Source organism: Panthera uncia, chromosome A2 (genome assembly GCF_023721935.1).
Source record: "Panthera uncia isolate 11264 chromosome A2, Puncia_PCG_1.0, whole genome shotgun sequence".
Taxonomy (NCBI): domain Eukaryota; kingdom Metazoa; phylum Chordata; class Mammalia; order Carnivora; family Felidae; genus Panthera; species Panthera uncia.
The window spans coordinates 49,633,360-49,651,693 of NC_064816.1; the positions used below are offsets into that span (position 1 = coordinate 49,633,360).

The 18,334-nt window shown below is 43.2% G+C and overlaps 1 protein-coding gene across 1 annotated transcript in view; it reads left to right on the forward strand.

Moving 5' to 3' along the window:
* IRAK2 (interleukin 1 receptor associated kinase 2) overlaps window positions 1-18,334 on the forward strand; it is a 60,267-nt gene that overhangs the window by 38,235 nt on the left and 3,698 nt on the right. The window contains exons 7-11 of the mRNA XM_049640999.1: window positions 997-1,111; window positions 3,682-3,791; window positions 5,790-5,985; window positions 9,427-9,489; window positions 16,995-17,195. Of these exons, the coding sequence (XP_049496956.1) occupies window positions 997-1,111; window positions 3,682-3,791; window positions 5,790-5,985; window positions 9,427-9,489; window positions 16,995-17,195 (685 nt within the window). The remainder of the gene's footprint in view (window positions 1-996; window positions 1,112-3,681; window positions 3,792-5,789; window positions 5,986-9,426; window positions 9,490-16,994; window positions 17,196-18,334) is intronic.

Here is an 18,334-nt window from a genome sequence, read left to right on the forward strand (position 1 = left end):
ACAGCCCCTGCCTTGGGGAAGTTTAGGGTCTGGAAGGGACTGAGTGTAAATGACTCTCATGAGTGTGAAACGTGCAGTAGCATGGCCTGGGGAAGTGGGGGAGGGCAGAGGGATTGGATAGGAGGCCATTACAATAGTCCTGTGGAGTATCCATCAGGGCCTAACTCAAGGCAGAGGAGGGAGGAATGAAGGGGACAGTTGGAAAGCTATTTATGATGGTGAATGCTGACTAATTAGATAGGGAGGTAGGAGGGTTTCCACGAAACTGGATGGATAGTGGTGCCCTTTGCTGAGATAATAACCGTGGGCATGGAAGCAGGTTTGGGACTTGTTGAGTCTAGACTGCTAATCTGCAGCATCGGAATGCAATTAGACATTCAGGTCTGGACCTTAGGGACGGGCTGAAATGAGAGACGTTGGGACATTCCTGATACAGGTGGGAGATCCCTGGAGACACAGCTTATCAAACAAGATGATGAGCTGGGGATACTTACGCTTCAGAGGAAGGCAAAGGAGAAGGGTCTTAGGGAAAAAGGCCATGAAAGAACAGTCAGAGAGGTAGGAAGAGGGTCAGGAGGGAATAGTGACTCAGAACCCAGCAGAAGAGGATTTCAGGAAGAACCCAGTCCTGGGAGTCAAACAGACCTGCGGTCTGATCCTGGCTTCACTGCTTGCTGGTTGTGACTATGAGCCAGTTCCTTGACCTCTCAGCCTCTGTTTCCAGAAGATGGGGTGGTTAAGATGTTATGTGCTACCAAGCAGTGAGGCAGGATAAGCTTGAGCTCCTTGACTTCAAGCTTGTTGAAGGCAGGCAGTTTTCATCTCTCTACCCTGATGCTCAACCCTCAGGGGTCACAGCATTTGGTACCTGGGAAGCCACTGGTGGCCTCTGAGGGGTAGCGGGGGCAGAAGAGGGGTGGGAGGTGAGGAAGTGGAGCAGTCTTTGGTTATTCTTTCTGTCTGACTCCTCATCTCTGCACTAATTCCTGATTTCAGATGCTGCCACCCCAACATCTTACCTTTGCTGGGCTTCTGCACCGGAAATCAGTTTTACAGCTTGATCTACCCATATATGGCAAATGGTTCTTTACAGGACAGACTCCAGGGTCAGGTAAGGGGCTGGATCATGGTCAGAGAACAGGACCAGGTAGCATCTAGGTAGGGACTCAGGGTTTAAGGACTTCCAGATGGGAGAGGGGCCATCCAGAGAGAATTTAGGTTGGGGTAGATAAGATCTGGCTAAACATCTTCAGATAAAAGCCTATACAAATTATTTGACAAGAGGCATTTCATTTAAGTCAAGAGCAAGACAAAGGTATCCCATAGCACTCATTTTATTTAACATTGTTCTGGGGGTGCTAGTCAATGCAATAGGACAAGAAAAATAATTAAGAGATACAGAGTATGGGAGAAGAGGAAGCAGATTTTTATTTGCTGAGAATGCTATTCTATTTTTTTTGAAAGCTTCCAAGATTATTCAAAAAATTTTAGAAAACTATATAAGATTAAATAAGAAAATATTAATTTATATGAGAAAATAAAAATTTAGCCACTTTGCTTATTAATAAAAATGCAAAAATCAACAGTATTAGCCAACAGCACACCTGTGCAACTTACAATAGCATCTCAGGTATAGCACTCTGTTCTTTTTTTATTTTATTTTATTTTTTATTTTTTAACATTTACATCCAAATTAGTTAGCATATAGTGAAACAATGATTTCAGGAGTTGATTCCTTAATGCCCCTTACCCATTTAGCCCATCCCCCCTCCCACAACCCCTCTAGCAACCCTCAGTTTGTTCTCCATATTTTTTAGTCTGTTTTGTCCCCCTCCCTGTTTTTATATTATTTTTGTTTCCCTTCCCTTATGTTCATCTGTTTTGTCTCTTAAAGTCCTCATATGAGTGAAGTCATATGATTTGTGTCTTTCTCTGACTGACTCATTTCACTTAGCATAATACCCTCCAGTTCCATCCACATAGTTGCAAATGGCAAGATTTCAGAGAATGCTATTCTATTATATATTTGCTTCCATATTTATGGACTATCTCTGGAAAGATACAAAAAAACTGGTGTCTTGGCTACCTCTGAGGAAGTGAGCTAGGTAGCTGGGGCATGGGACAGGGGGAGAAACTTTTACTACATACCCTTTGTGCCTTTCACATATTATGTGAGCATCATACCTACTAAAATTACAGTTTTAACAACAAACAAACCTCCTTTCCATCAAATCTTCAAATAGGGGGAAATTTTATTCCACAGGAGATTACTGCTTTCCTTAACAGAGACCAGACAAAGCAATTATTTGTGATATAATAATGATCATTAGCTTTATTGTGCTCTTGCTGTGTTCAAGACACCATGATAAAGGCTTCTCCTTCAGGCCTTGCCACAACCCAAGAGGTATCTCCCATTTTCTAAAAGAGGAGTCTTTGGGGCTCCTGGGTGGCTCAGTCAGCTGAGTGTCTGACTTGAGCTCAGTTTGTGATCTCATGGCTTGTGAGTTCAAGCCCTGCATTGGGCTTGTTGCTACAGTGTGGAACTTGCTTTGGATCTTCTGTCCTCTCTCTCTCAGCACCCCCCTTCTCTCTCTCTCTCTCTCTCTCTCTCTCTCTCTCTCTCTCTCTCAACCAAATAAACCTTGAAGAAATTGAAAAGAGGAGTCTCTGCCATAGAGAGGCAAAGTGTCTTGCCCAGAGGAACAAAGCTGACAAGTGTCAGAGCCGGAATTTAAACAGGGTTCATGTGGCTCTAAACTTCAGAGGTTTTGAGGAGACACCTGTTAGCAAGGCCAGTTCTTACAGGATGTGGGACCCAAGACAAGACTTGAAAAATAAGTAGTGACTTAGCCTGGACTTCCAGTCTTAGAACAACTGTGGCAGTGCCTGGGGATGGTGGGGGCTTTAGCTCACCCCACAATCCCCATCAGCCCTTGTGAGGTCTCCCCAAATACACATAAAGTTGGTGTAAGGCCCATATGCTTGGTGAGCTAACACAAGCTCCATAGCTCCTCTCCCAGCCATCCCCTCCTAGAGGAAAATTCCAGAGTTTACCACTCTATAGTCATGATAAAAATAGCTGTAGTTTATTGAGCACCCACTGTGTGGTAGGCACTATGCTAGGGGCATACCATATATTCCTACACCATATCCTCCTTTGAATCCTTAGAGCAATCCCAAAGCATAGGGGTTTAACATTTAATAACATTTCCATTTTATAACTGAAGAAACCGAGGCTCAGAGATGTTGAGTGTCTTTTCCAAAGTCACACAGCTAGTGCGTGTCTGAGCTGGGATTTACATCTGGATCTTCTCATGTTAAAGCTGGTACCCTGCCAGTATTCCATGCTCGCCAAACCCTGTTGCAGAGGAAGTGAAGGTCTGGAGGAGAGACAGGAGCTCGTTGAGACTTTAAAAAGACACAGGCATAGGGGCGCCTGGGTGGCTCAGTCAGTTAAGCATCTGACTTTGGCTCAGGTCACGGTCTCACAGTTTGTGAGTTCGAGCCCCGCGTCGGGCTCTGTGCTGACAGCTCAGAGCCTGGAGCCTGCTTCGGATTCTGTGTCTCCCTCTCTCTCTATCCCTCCCCGACTAGTGCTCTGTCTCTCAAAAATAAATAAATGTATATAAAAAATAAAAAGACACAGGTGTGACTCTTTCTCCTCTTTTTTCCTTTACTTAGGGTGGCTTGGACCCCCTCCTCTGGCCCCAGCGTGCCAGCATCTGCTCTGGGCTGCTTCATGCTGTGGAGCACCTGCACAGCCTGGAGATCATCCACGGCAATATCAAGAGGTGAGAGAGGTGGGCCGCACCCTGCTGACTACCTGTGCTGCGGGGACAAGACAGCACACGTTCTTGTGTCCCTCTCCCCACCCCCACCTCTTTTCTCCGTGGCTCTCTCTCCCCATCTCACCTCCCTTGGGTCTCTTCTGTCTTTCTTTGTTACTGTCTCAAAAATCAGCGTCTGCTGTCCTCACGAACTACCCGCCTGTCACCCCGTCTTTTTGAGCTGTTGTTTTCCCAGTGAGCACCTCACATGCCGATGTATTTTACTTCTAACCCAGTAGCTGGTCTGGACCTGATCCTTGAGCTTTGGGTGGAGCCCCCTGGGATTTTGAGCTTTTCACTCAGGGTCTTCTTGGAGAACTGTCCCCTGCTTGTGTATCTGTTGGCAAGAGCAACTCGTGTCAGGGAATCTTCCTGAAGGGTAGGTGTGCAACCCAGTATCTCATGCTCCCAAGAACACGAGAGACCAGTCTGGGGACTGGAAGCATGGGGAGAGATTCCAGAAGACACCAGAAAATCTGGCAAAACTGACCTCAAAACCATAGAACTCATGCTTCCTCAAAGTTCTGTGTTTGGCAAGTGGGATCCCTGTCCTCTTTTTTTGTCCCTGATTTTTGTTTGACTGCATAAACAATTGTAATAGCGAGAAAGGAAATGAAAGGGTGAGAGGTCATTCTGGCTCTGGCACCCTGACTCACACCTGGCCTCCATTTCTTCAGCCCTTGCCCTCACAGAAGTCTTAGCCTTAAGGGAGTACTGTTACTTGGTTACCAGTTCACATTTTCTTTTTTCCCCCTTTATTTAAACAAGGCAGATATTTCCCTTTATTGCTTGTCATCCTTTTTTTTTTTTTAATTTTTAATGTTTATTTTTGAGAGACAGAGAGACAGAGTGTGAGTGGAGGAGGGGCAGAGAGAGAGGGAGACACAGAATCCGAAGTAGGCTCCAGGCTCTGAGCTGTCAGCACAGAACCCAACGTGGGACTTGAACCCACAGACTGTGAGATCATGACCTGAACCGAAATGGAATTGGACACTTAACCAACTGAGCCATCCAGGCGCCCCTGCATTTCACCATTTTTAGTGACTTTTTAGTTTTCTGTTGAAGGATTTACCCATAATTTACTTAACCACTCCTAATAGTGGATATTAGAATTGATGTTTCTTTTGTAAACAACTATTTAGGGTTAATTTGATAATTTTCACACACGTAACTTAGTTGTTTTCTTGTTTGTTGTTTGTTTTTTCCTTTGAAGTACTTTCTGAGAATGTTTACTCCCACAGATTAGATGACTAGGCTCAAGAATGTTTCTTATTGCTTCCCCTATTCCCCATGACCTGGGCAGGACTAGTCACAAAGGACGGTGGCCTTCAGACTTGAGTCAGTTGGGCCAGAACTTGGGGTCGGAACAATTTTGGAAGGGACCAAGCCCTCATAGGCTATCGGCTTGGCAAACTGAGGTTGATGAGGGTTTGACATCTGTGGGGGTCAGGAAGGCGACACCTCTTTGGCTACACCAATGGCATGCCTGGGGCAGCACAACTAATCTTAGCTCTGTCTTCATTTCCTGGTGGGAGTGGGTTCCCACTCCCTGCCCTTATCAGGACTGGCTCAGAAAATCCAGATTGAGGGTCTTTTTTTTTTTTAGTTTATTTATTGTGTGTGTGTGTGTGTGTGTGTGTGAAAGTGTGTGAAAGAGAGAGAGAGAGAGAGAGAGAGAGAGAGAGAGAGAGAGAATCCAAAGCAGGCTCCACACTGTCAGCGCAGAGCCCAACACGGGGCTCAAACTCACGAACCATGAGATCATGACCTGAGCTGAAATCAAGAGTTGGATGCTTAACCAACTGAGCCACCCAGGCACCCCCAGATTGAGAGTCTTAAGTGACCCTTAACTTGTAGGGGCCAATGCTGCTTACTGCAAAGTTGTTTTCCAAAAGGGTCTCCTTGACAACCTCTTCTTTCCAGCTCAAACTGAGAAAGTTCTGTCTGCTTTCTTTTCCACAGCTCCAATGTTTTGCTAGACCAAAACTTCACCTCCAAGCTGGCTCACCCAATGGCTCACCTGTGTCCTGACAACAAAAGGTCAAGATATACCATGATGAAGACTCACCTTTTCCAGGCCTCTGCTGCATATCTGCCAGAGGATTTCATCAGGGTGGGACAGCTGACAAAGCGAGTGGACATCTTCAGCTGTGGAATAGTAAGAGCTTCCTTCTGTGCTTGGGCTTTGGCCTGTACCTATTTGTTCTCCCCACAGCTCCTTTGTAAGCATAAGATATAATAGAAGCCCATAGATATATTCCATCAAAGTACAGTAGGGGTTGGCAAACTATGGCCCCCAGGCCAAAACTGGCCCAGGGCATATTTTGTACCATCTATAACTAAGAAAAGCTTTTACATTTATAAAAGATTTAATAACAATAATAATAAGTGAGAGAGACTTGGTTTGTGGCCCACAAAGCCTAAAGTATTTACTGTCTAGCCTGTTACAGAAAGTTTGCCGACCCTTAAAGTACAGCTACTCATGAGTGTCCAGCTTCTAGTAGGCTCCTTAGTGCCCTGATTCCCAGCCAGCCAGCCATCTAATGGTCCAACCAGTTGTCTGTTCATCTTTGTCCATCCATCTGTCCAACCATCTGTTCACTTAGTCATCCAGTATCCATCCGTTCAACAGCCACCCACCGATTTAGTATCCACCTCTGCTTCTACCCTCCCTCCTCACCACTGCCACCATCCTGTCCTATCATCACTGCGTGCTGGGCACTCTGAATATAAATGTAACTAAAACACAGTCCTTCCCCCAGGAGCTCATGGTCTGACTATAACAGCCTCCAAAGTATTTCTGTGGAACATCCTCGCATCTCTGTAGGTTGGATGTGTTTTAAGGCTTTTATGGCCAAGTAGATATGAGAAATGCTGGGTTAAGTAAAGTCCAGCACATTTCTTTATCACAAAATTAATCAGAGACTTCAATATGGTTATGAGCCTTTAATTTAATTGGGAATTCACCACAGCTGGGCAAGTGGTATACAGCATTTCCCAAATTTATTTGACTGTGGAACCTTGTTTCCTCGGTATCTTTCAGCACCAGTGTCCCATGGAGCCCCATCTGGGAAATGCTGGCTGAGAAAAAAAAAGTGACAGTCTCTGATTGACCTTTGCCAAGAGCAAACACTTGCCTCTCAGACCTTGCCCTCTCTCTTCCTCTCTAGCCTTGAACTTTGAGCTTCCTCTCTCTGACCCCAGTCTCTTATCTGTCCACCTCTTGCACTAGTGCCTTCCCCGAGCCACCTTCTGCTCTTAGCCTGACCTCCATATATCAGATTCTGCTTCCTTCTGTCTCCTATTGGCTCTTCTGGTTTCCTTGACCCCATCAGGGGTCAGTGGCTCAGTGATGCTTAGTGGGGCTAGGCCAGGCTCCTGCTCATCTTAAGAACCAGCAGGACTAAACCCTGAGGCTACCAGGCAATACAGTGCAGAGCTTAAGGGCAGAGGTTTGAGTCCCAGCTTAGTTATTTTCAGCTTTGTGACCTCAGCTAGGTCACCTGTAACTCTGGGCCTGTTTTGTCCTCTGTAAAATGGAATAATGATAGGTATGGAGACTAATAAGATAATATATATAAACTAGTTAGCACGGTACCCTGCACATGTCAAGATTATTATTATTGTGGTGATAGTTATTATTCCTACCCTTATACCCTCACTCTTGATTTCTGTTTATCCTTGAAATAAAAAAATTTTTTTTAAATGTTTATTTACTTTTGAAAGAGAGCATGTGCTTGAGCTGGAGAGGGGCAGAGAGAGGGAGACACAGAATCTGAAGCAGGCTCCAGGCTCTGAGCTGTCAGCACAGAGCCCTATGTGGGGCCCTAACCCATGAACAGAGAGATCATGACCTGAGCCAAAGTCGGATTCTTAACTGACCAGCCACCCAGGCACCCCTACCCTTGAATTTTTAACTCAACTCTTGACGTAACAATTTTTTTCATTCATTCATGCATTCATTCATTCAGTGCCCACTGGCTCCCTTCACTCTTTTTCTCTGCCCTGCCACTGACACTATGATTTTGAACTCTGGTTCCTCCAGTTAGGAACACTGCATTTCTCAGTGGTTTTGTTTGTCTGTTTGTTTGTTTGTTTGGTGAACACTGAATGATCTCCATAAAAGGTTCAGCACAGAGCCTGTCTGTACAAGGGGCAGAGTGAATGTCTATTTATTCATTTCCCCTCGTCCTTCCCTCTCTTCCTGGCAGGAGCTGGTTGGGAATCCCATTTCAATTTGCTCCCATCCACTTGCTACGGGGTGCCCTCTGCTGCCCCCTCCTGGCCCCTGCCAGTCTGTAATTAATCCTGCAGGTCTGTCCTCTGGGGATAGGATGCCAGCTCAGATTTTAGGCACTTGCCTGAAGATCACCTAAGTGATTAAGGAAGAGAGTCAGGGGCACCTGGGTGGCTCAGTTGGTTAAGCTTCCAACTTTGGCTCAGATCGTGATCTCTTGGCTTGTAAGTTTGAGCCCTGCATTGGGCTCTGTGCTGACAGCGCAAAGCCTGCTTGGGATTCTCTCTCTCTCCCTTTCTCTCTGCTCCTCCCCAGCTTGTGCATGCACACTCTCTCTTTCTCAAAATAAATAAACTTAAAAAAAAAAAGGAAGAGAGTCGGAATTTAAATCCAGGCAGTCCTGTCTGATCGTACACCCCTTAACCACTATGCTCTTATGTCTGCTGAGAATTTCTGTTCAAAGCAGGTGTTCCCTATAATAAGACACATATCATGGTTTGTCAAAGCTGTGGTGTCTTATACTGGTGCAGGGGTGTGCTCCTTCTGTGCGTGGGTGAATTAATGAACAAATAATGTTAATAAAGGCTGAGGAAGAAACATGCTACAGATACTGCTGAGACGTGCTGTGTAGAATAGACATATATACCCAGACTCCTCCTTTTCCTGAGACTGATGTAGCAATGCCTACTTACCACTTCGGATGGGTTTTTTAGTGAAATGATCTTTAAAATATAGTGTGTGGGCCCCTGGGTGGCTCAGTAGGTTAAGCATCAGACTTCTGATTTCGGCTTAGGTCATGATCTCACAGTTCATGAGATCGAGCCCTGTGTCAGGCTCAGCGCTGACACCATGGAGCCTGCTTAAGAGTCTCTCTCTGCCCTTCCCCCACTCATGCTTGCTCTCTTTTTCTCTCTCAAAATAAATAAATAAACTTAAAAAATAGACTTAAAAATAGTATGTGTACATATATGTATATAGATAGATATGTGAGTATAAGTATGTGTATACACATATTTATATATAAATATATAGTATGCATATATAAATATACATATATATTTATGTGGATATACATATGCATATAAAACTCATGGTAATACACACATATTTGCTTTCCATCATTCCTGACTTGCTATTTATTCAAACCTTCTACTAGCAGCTGGGTGTTGTGTTTAGTTGGAGGAGGTGTTTAGTGATACTCTGATGTTCCAGAGTTGGGGCAAGTGTCTGTCCTGGCAAATGGCAGAGCCAGGCCTGAAGCTCAGCTTTTGTTTCTGAGAAGAATCGTCTCTCTTGGCCAGAATCTGCTGTCTGAACTTCTGTATGAGTGTCTGAACAATGCTAACTGCATGTTCTCTCCAGGTGTTAGCTGAGGTCCTCACCGGCATCCCTGCAATGGATAATGACCGAAGCCCAGTTTACCTGGTAAGGGAACCAGTCACTTCTGGCTCACAGCTAGCAGGGGAGGGATCCGGAGGGCAGAGACCTCTACTGTACCCATTTTACAGATGGTTATGAGGCCTCAGTCTAGGGTTTGATCTGCAAAGTAACCTTAACTTCTCCCCTACTTACCAGCCAGCCAAGAATTTATTTTTTGTGATAAGAGAACTCAGAATGTTTAGGGGAAACCCATTTCTTCTCTCCACACATCCGGCAGTCAAATAGGATTTGTTTTCAAGTTGGTAAAAGTGAATTTCAGCCCTCTTAAATGGGTTTATATAATAAAAACAATAATTTCCATTTTGAGGGTTCAAAGAATTAGCATTCCTATGTATATACATACAGTGTAATTTCAAAAATATAACAGCACAGCCAGACTCTGTGTTTGGCACCTTACATATATTATCTTTCTAAGTCATCTCAAAACCGCCACAAGATTGCTAGGGTCATTGCGTTCACCCACACTTGAGAAAAGCAGGCTCTGAGGTTTGCCTGAGATCTCAGCTTTACTAAGTGTCAGAGCTGGACTTCCACGTCAGGTCTTTCTGGACTACAGATCCTGAGTTCTTAACCCTGACACTCGGCTGACTGTTTAATTTTCGTGACAGTGCAACCATATGAATTCAAGATTATTATCATCCCCATTTTTCTGATGAGAAAACTAAGGCCAAGGTGAAGAGATTTGTCTCATGCCCCCCAGTGAGATCTGTGGTAGAACTGGGATTTGAACCCATGTTTTCTGCAGAGTTCCAAATCCTTTTCATCAGTTTGAGAGGGGAGCACCTTTCCTGACTTGATGTTGAGGCCATTAGAGCAGTTGGTTTTTTGTGGCTGGGCCCCAAAAGCATCCCCTGGGCCCTGGGGTGGGGGGCTGAAGGCCTTCCTACACACAGGAAGCCATGACTTCTCCCTTTGCTGATCCCCCCAAGCTCTGCCACTTTTGGGCCACCGAGCCCCAGATACTGCACAGAGGTAGGTTTCAGCGCAATTTCAGGTAGGTGTGGGGCAATTTGAGGTGGTTTCTCCTATTCTGACAGTTTTCTTTTCTTTTCTTTTCTTTTCTTTTCTCTTTTCTTTTCCTTTTCTTTCTTTCTTTTCTTTTTTTCTTTCTGCATTTTATTTATCTTTTTATTTTTTAATTTACATCCAAGTTAGTTAGCATATGGTGCAATAATGATTTCAGGAGTAGATGCCAGTGATTCATCCCCTATGTAAAACAACCATTGCTCACCCCAACAAGTGTCTTCCTTAATGCCCCTTACCCATTTAGCCCATCCCCCCTCCCACAGCCCCTCCAGCAGCCCTCAGTTTGTTCTGTGTATTTAAGAGTCTCCTATGTTTTGTCCCCCTCCTTGTTTTTATATTATTTTTGCTTCCCTTCCCTTATGTTCATCTGTTTTGTATCTTAAATTCCTCATATGAGTGAAGTCATATGATATTTGTCTTTCTCTGACTAATTTTGCTTGGCATAATACCCCCCCCCCCCCAGTTCCATCCACGTAGTCGCAAACGGCAAGAGTTCATTCTTTTTGATAGCCGGGTAATACTCCATTGCATATATATGTACCACATCTTCTTTATCCATTCACCCATCAATGGACATTTGAACTATTTCCATACTTTGGCTATTCTGACAGTTTTCGTGAAGTGAATTCCCTAGCAGTCCTCTGGGTCTCCCTGGATGAATGTCACAGGAGAAGGAGCTTTTTGAGACATTTATGTAAAATTTTCTGGAAGGCATTTTTTGTTAATGGTTTCTAAAAATGTGGAGGAAGGGACGCCTGCTGGCTTGCTCAGTACAGCATGAGACTCTTGATATTGGGGTCATGAGTTCAAGCTCTATGTTGGGCATAGAGGTTACTTTATAAAAATGTGGAGGGTATAATTTTTTAAAAATCTTAATTAAAAAAAATTAAGATTGCACATGTATTTAAGATTTGGGTCAGAGATGAAAGCTGGTAACACCTAGTGTGGTCCACGGTAGGAGGAAGCTGGCCTTTCCTTCACCCTCGGGGGAGTGTTTCTGGCCACAGTGTTTTCGGAGGTCATTAGGTGGTGTCCATCAAAATTTAAAATGGGCGTGCCTTCTGATGCAGCAATTTCACTTGTACATAGGGACACACACATATAAGGGAGGAAAGACAGATGGACAAGAACGTTGATTGTAGCATTATTTATGTTAGTAAAGAGCTGCAAACAAGTGAAATATGTGTCAACTGGGAGGTAGTTAAAGAAATGACAGTATAATCACACACCGTGGAAATTCCATGAAGTTATTCATAAATAAGTTCATGAACATAAGTTTATAAATATTTATAAGTAATGAGGACAAAGTGTATAATGTGATAAATTTTGACATATGTATATATGTGCAAAATCATCACCAAGCCAAGCTCATGACTGTGCCTACTGCCTCAGAAGTTACCTCTTCCCCTTTGTAATCCTCCCTGCCCATCCCTCCCAGCCCCTGCCATCCCCCACAGCCATTGATCTGCTTTTTGTTACTGTACAAGGTTCCATTTTCTGGACTTTCATACAGAATAAATCATAGAGAGAGTACTCTTGTTGTCTGGATTTTTCCACTCAGCATGGCTATTCTGAGATACATCCATGTTCTTTGTGTCAGTGGTTCGTTTCTTTTTGCTGAGTAATGTTCCTTTGCAGACATGTGCCACTGTTTGTCCCATCACCTGTTGATGGACATGTGGGGTGTTTCCAGTTTTTGATCATTACACATACAGCTGCTAGGTACTGTTGTATGTGGGTCTCACTGTGGACATGTGCATTCATTTCTGTTGAGGTATAATTCACACTTGTGAGGCGTATAGAATGGTGTACGTCTTAGAAAATGTAGACATTTATGTAACCAACACCACCACAATCAAGATATGGAGTATTTCCATCATTCCAGAAAATTCCCTTGTGCAGTTTTACAGTCAATGCCTTCTCCCCACTTCCAGCCCCTGGAAACTACTGATCTAATTTCTGACTGCATAGTTCTTTTTTGGAATATCAGATAAATGGAATCATAGAGTGTGTACCTGTTTGTTTCTGTCTTCTTCCACTTAGTGTGGTGCTTTTGAGATTCATCCATGCTATTTTGCATACTAGTCGTTCATTCCTTTTCTTGCTGAGGAATATTCCAATGTATGGATGTATGACCATTTGTTTAACACCAGTTGTTGGACATTTGGGCCACTTCCAGGTTTTGGCACTTCCAAATAAAGCTAACATAAACATCTTATAAAAAAAATAATGAGAGGGGTGCCTGGGTGGCTCAGTCAGTTAAGCGTCCAACTTCAGCTCAGGTCATGGTCTCTGTTTGTGAGTTCGAGCCCCGCGTCGGGCTCTGTGTTGACAGCTCAGAGCCTGGAGCCTGCTTTGGATTCTGTCTCCTTCTCTCTCTGCCCCTCCCCACTTGTGCTCTCTCTGCCTCTCAAAAATAAATAAATGGAAAAAAAATTTTTTTTAAATAATGAGAAAGACACGTATGTTTTGACAGGAAAATATCTCCAAGTGAAAAAAGCAAGTTCAGAATACTTTTATAGTTTAATCCCATCTTTGGCAATAAGTAGATGAATGAATAAAAAAAACTTGTAGCTTACATTTTCTTATTGGCAAACTGGGATAGATAATAGTACCTACTTAAGGGGCTTTAGTGAAGGTGGAGTCATATGTACCTAAAACAGTACCAAAAACAGTGACTTAGAGCGGTGCCTGGGTGGCTCAATCAGTTGAGTGTCCCACCCTTGATTTCAGCTCAGGTTGGGGGGTCATGCCCTGGTGACAGGGTCTGTGCTGAGCGTAGAGCCTGAGTAATATTTTCTCTCTCTCTGCCTCTCTCTCTCTTTCTCCCCCCCCAAAAAAAAATTAAAAGAAATTAAAAAGTTAAAAAAAATACCAGTGACTAGAATATAGTAAGCACTATATGAGTTAAATATTAACTATGATTACCGCTATTTTAATAACTCTTAAGTGGTTGCTTGCCACTATAATAATTATTACATATAACTAATATGTAACAAAAGTAATTATACCTATAGACTTCTGTAGCAGAAGGTCTAGGATAATATAATCCAAACCACTAGCAGGTGTTACCTTTGGCAAGTGAAATTGAAGAGATAATCTGCATATTTGGTTCCAAAAACCCAACCGCGCCTCTCTCCCCCGCTTCTCTGGCCTCAGGCATGGCCACTTCTTGAAAGCCCCTTTTGTTATGGAGAATTTCGAAGATGCACAAAAGTAAAGAGAAGAGTATAAGGAATCTCCATGGATCCATCCCATCAGTTATCATTATCACGCTTTTCTTATTTCTTTTGAACCCAAAAAACGTGTGTGTGTGTGTGTGTGTGTGTTAAAGCATAGCCTAAGGGCACCTGGGTGTCTCAGTTGGTTAAGCTGGTTGATTTCAGCTCAGCTCATGATCTCACGGTTGGTCATGGATGAGATCTAGCCCCCGAGTCAGGCTCCGAGCTGTGGGTGGAGCCTGCTTAAGATTCACTCTCCCTCTCCACCTGCTCTTCCCCCTCCTCTCTCAAAAAAGAAAGAAAGAAAGAAAGCATAGCCCACGTATTATATTATGCCACCCATAAAATACAGTTTTCTTAATTCCTTAATATCATTTAACGCCCATTCCATATTTAAATTTCCCAAGTTGTCTCCAAAATTGCTTTTTAAAGTTGGTTTGTTTGAAACTGATACACACAAGGTCCACATGTTGCCTTTAATTATGTTTCTTGAAACCCTTCTTTTTTTTCTTAAAGTTCTTTAATTTAGATAATCTCTACACCCCATGCAGGGCTCAAACTCATGACCCCAAAATCAAGAGTTCATGCTCTTCTGACTGAGTCAGCCAGACGCCCCTTGAAACTCTTCTAGTCTCCAACTGCACCCTTCCCCACTTTTTCTTTCCACATATTGCATTTTTGCATAAAGTGAGTCATTTGTACCGTAGACTGTCTCATGTTCCGGATTTTTATGTCGTTGTGGTGTTCTTATTTCTCTATTCCTCTTATCCTGAGACTTGGTTAGATTCATGCTCAGTGCTGCTTCCTAGATGGTGCTGGGTGCTTCCCACTGCATCACAACACGATGCGCATAGTAGATCCTCCTCCTTCTGGTGCTGAGGTTCATCAGTGGGTCCAGGTGGAGTTGCTGACTCCACTAAGTTCGCTAAGTTTCCCCATCACCCGCCGTGCTCTTAGCGTCTCTTGATGACTCTTGCCAGATGAGATCCGTGATTTCACGGGTGGGGGGGAGTCAAATGGTGAGCTTCTGCCCCTATCATTCTTTCAGGGCAGTCGTTTTGAACAGTTTCTGACTCTGTTTCAGATGGTGGTAACCTCCATATCTGTAAATAACACCCTTCTGGTGTTTATTGATGTATCAACTTTAAACACCATGACAACTTCTTAAAATATGTATATATAGTTGGGGTGCCTGGTTGGCTCAGTCAGTTGAGTGGACTTTGGCTCAGGTCATGATCTCATGGTTTCTGAGTATGAGCCCCGTGTCAGGCTCTGTGCTGTCAGCTCACAGCCTGCATCCTGCTTCAGATTCTGTGTCTCTCCCTCTCTCTGCCCCTCCCCTGCTCATGCTCTGTCTCTCTCAAGAAAAAATAAACATGAAAAAAAAATTTAAAAATATATTTTAATATGTATTTATTATTGAGAGAGAGAGAGAGAGTGAGAGCACAAGTGGGGCAGGGGCAGAGAGAGGGAGACAGAGGATCTGAAGTGGGCTCTACACTGACAGCAGAGAGCCCAGTGTGGGGCTTGAATTCACAAACCATGACACCATGACCTGAGCTGAAGTCAGACACTTAACAGACTGAACCACCCAGGCATCCCTATATTTATATTTAAATATATATTCATATTTTATATTATGTACGACATGGAGCTCCATCACTTTTTGCATTTTATATAGCATAAAATATTATACAATATTTATAGTGCATATAACATTGTATATAACATAAAGTACATTGAAATATTTGCATGTATTTACATGAGTAACTACATAAAATACTACATATTCTATGAAATATAATTACAAATATGTACACATATAACATACTGATTAAAGTATACATTATATATAACAGAATATGTGTAGAAAATTTATATTAAATGTTTTATGTACACAAATATATCACAAATATAAAACATAAATGTAAATGCTTCGTATGATACAACAGATTGTTGTATCAATGACAAGATGCTATAATGCTGTATGCAATATGCTATATGTTATATCAATAAATATACATAATTATATTACATAGCTCCCTATACTATATTTAATATATTTAATCAATGTATTTAATATATTTGCAACATATTTACATATTTGTAAATATGTAAATATATACTTATGAAATATTATGAAAAATAATTTATACTATTTATGTTTATATATTTATATAAAAATATATAGCATAACTTTTGTCATATGCATAGTTTAGATTTCTGCTAAGTAATATAAAATATTATAAACCTTATAATATATAAATATAAAATTTATAAAATTGTAAGTATACACAATATTTATATAGTAGATCTATTAAATATATATGTGTTAGGGGCTCACTCAGTAGAGGATGTGACTCTTGGTCATGAGTTTGAGCCCCATGTTGGGTGTACGAATTACTTAAATAAATAAAACTTTAAAAAATAATAATGCTTCTCGAACTTTAAAAAATAAATAAATATACATGAGTCAGAATCCTACACCCTAAAATATGTATTGTATATCAAAAAAATGTGCCTGTAATTGTTAATAAGATTAAATTATGAATGTAAATAAAGTTTTTAGCATGGAGTACTATATAAACCATAGCTATTGCTACTATTTATCATGGTCACTAATAGACTATTGAATCTTTATTCAGTGTCGAGTGTCACACTTCATGCCTTAGATGCGTTATATCTTTTAATCTTTGTGTTAGTCCTATTATCCCCATTTTCCTGGTAAATCAACTGAGGCCTATGTTAAGTCCCTCCCTGGGTGGTACTGGTGTATTATGGAACACCTTGTACATATAGGGAACTTAGCAGTTCTCCAGTTCTGGCTTTTTTCCTTGTTTCTTGGATCCTTGTATGCTTTTATTTCTTAAAATCCTGTTAAAAAAATTTTTTTTTACATTTTATTTATTTTTGAGAGAGAGAGAGAGAGAGAGAGAGAGAGAGAGACAGAGCACAAGTGGGGGAGGGGCAGAGAGAGAGAGGGAGACAGAATCTGAAGCAGGCTCCAGGCTCTGAGCTGTCAGCACAGAGCCCAATGTGGGGCTCGAACCCACGAACCGTGAGATCATGACCTGAGCCGAAGTCAGTTGCTTAACTGACTGAGCCACCCAGGCGCCCCTTAAAATCCTGTTTTCTGCGAAGTTTTGCAGCCCTGGTGTGTCGCGGGGGATGGTGGGGAATGTGCAGGTTGAATCCCACATCCCTGCAACTCACACTGGAGTGTTTATCCTCTTCTTCCCACAGAAGGATTTACTCCTCAGTGAAATCCCAAGCAGCACCACCTCACTCTGCTGCAGGAAGACGGGCGTGGAAAAGGTGATGGCTAAGGAGATCTGCCAGAAGTACCTGGAGAAGAGAGCTGGGAGGCTGCTGGAGGACTGCGCCCAGGCCTTGGCCATGGCTGCCTGCCTCTGCCTGCGGAGGCGGAATGCCAGCCTGGCAGAGGTGAGCCTCACTCTCAGCCTTTACCCTGGCGATGAGCCCTGCCCTGGGCTGGGTGGGCCTCCCGTTCCGGTGGCCCTGTGGTTCTGCTTTTCCAGGGACTAGGTTAACACTCGGGGTTGAACCCTTTACCGAGATGTGATTTCATAAACCTGAGCCTTATTTGGTTGCAAGCATCACAACTTAATGGAGCTCATAAGAGCAAAGCAGGGAAGCCAGTGAGAGTAGCTCAGGAACCTGAGGGCGGTGTGCTGGGGGCCTCAGGAAGCCCAGGATCCTGTACTCAGTTAATAGAACTCTGCTTTCCCTGAATCTGCTTGATTCCTCCTCTCCTCTCTGTGGGCTCCCTTTTCTTGACCCGTGTTTTGGTTAGGAGATATGGCCATGGGTATTATGTATATGCTATGGTTCTACCCCGACTGGGAGATCAAGTCTCCAGGTCCCAATTCCAGTCTCTCAGTGAGAGAGCCTGTTTGGCCTACCTAGAGTCATTGTCCACCCGTTGGCCAGTCAAGTAAGACAAGGGGAGTGGGGCCCAGTTTATAAACCTGGTGGTCAGGGGGTCAACCCAAGAAAGTTGGAAGGGCTAAGTCCTAGAGGAAGGGAGCATCCTTAACCCATGGGCCAGGCAGATATCCCAGAAATCAAACATATCAGGGGCTACAGCATCTTTCTATGCATGTGATATAGAGTGGTGGTTTCCATGGTAACAGGTATAGATTTGTGGTCCATGCTGGGTATTTCTAAGGACCTAATGATTGCCCGAGAGGACTCTCAGGCCAACAGTGATCTTCAAGTGGTGTTTGGCAGAGAGGGACTCCTTGCAGTTACCTCAGGAGTTGCTTTTGGCAGCAAGAGGGCTTGGGGAGGTGCAGGCCCCACCCGGGACTACAACCAGACACCCCCTTTTACTTCACATAATTGTACTGAGTACTTAACACTTCATTTGAGGAAAGGGCTTAGTAGCTGAAAAAAAAGTCTTTGAACACCACCGCTGTAGCCCAGGCCTGTCATTTTATAGATGGGCAAGTAAAGATCCAGAGAGGAAAAGATGAGGCCACAGAGTGAGTTTCTGTCAGAGCTCTCTGGACTCCACGTTCATTCCCATGTCCACCATATTGCACTGGGATGTGGCAGGAGCT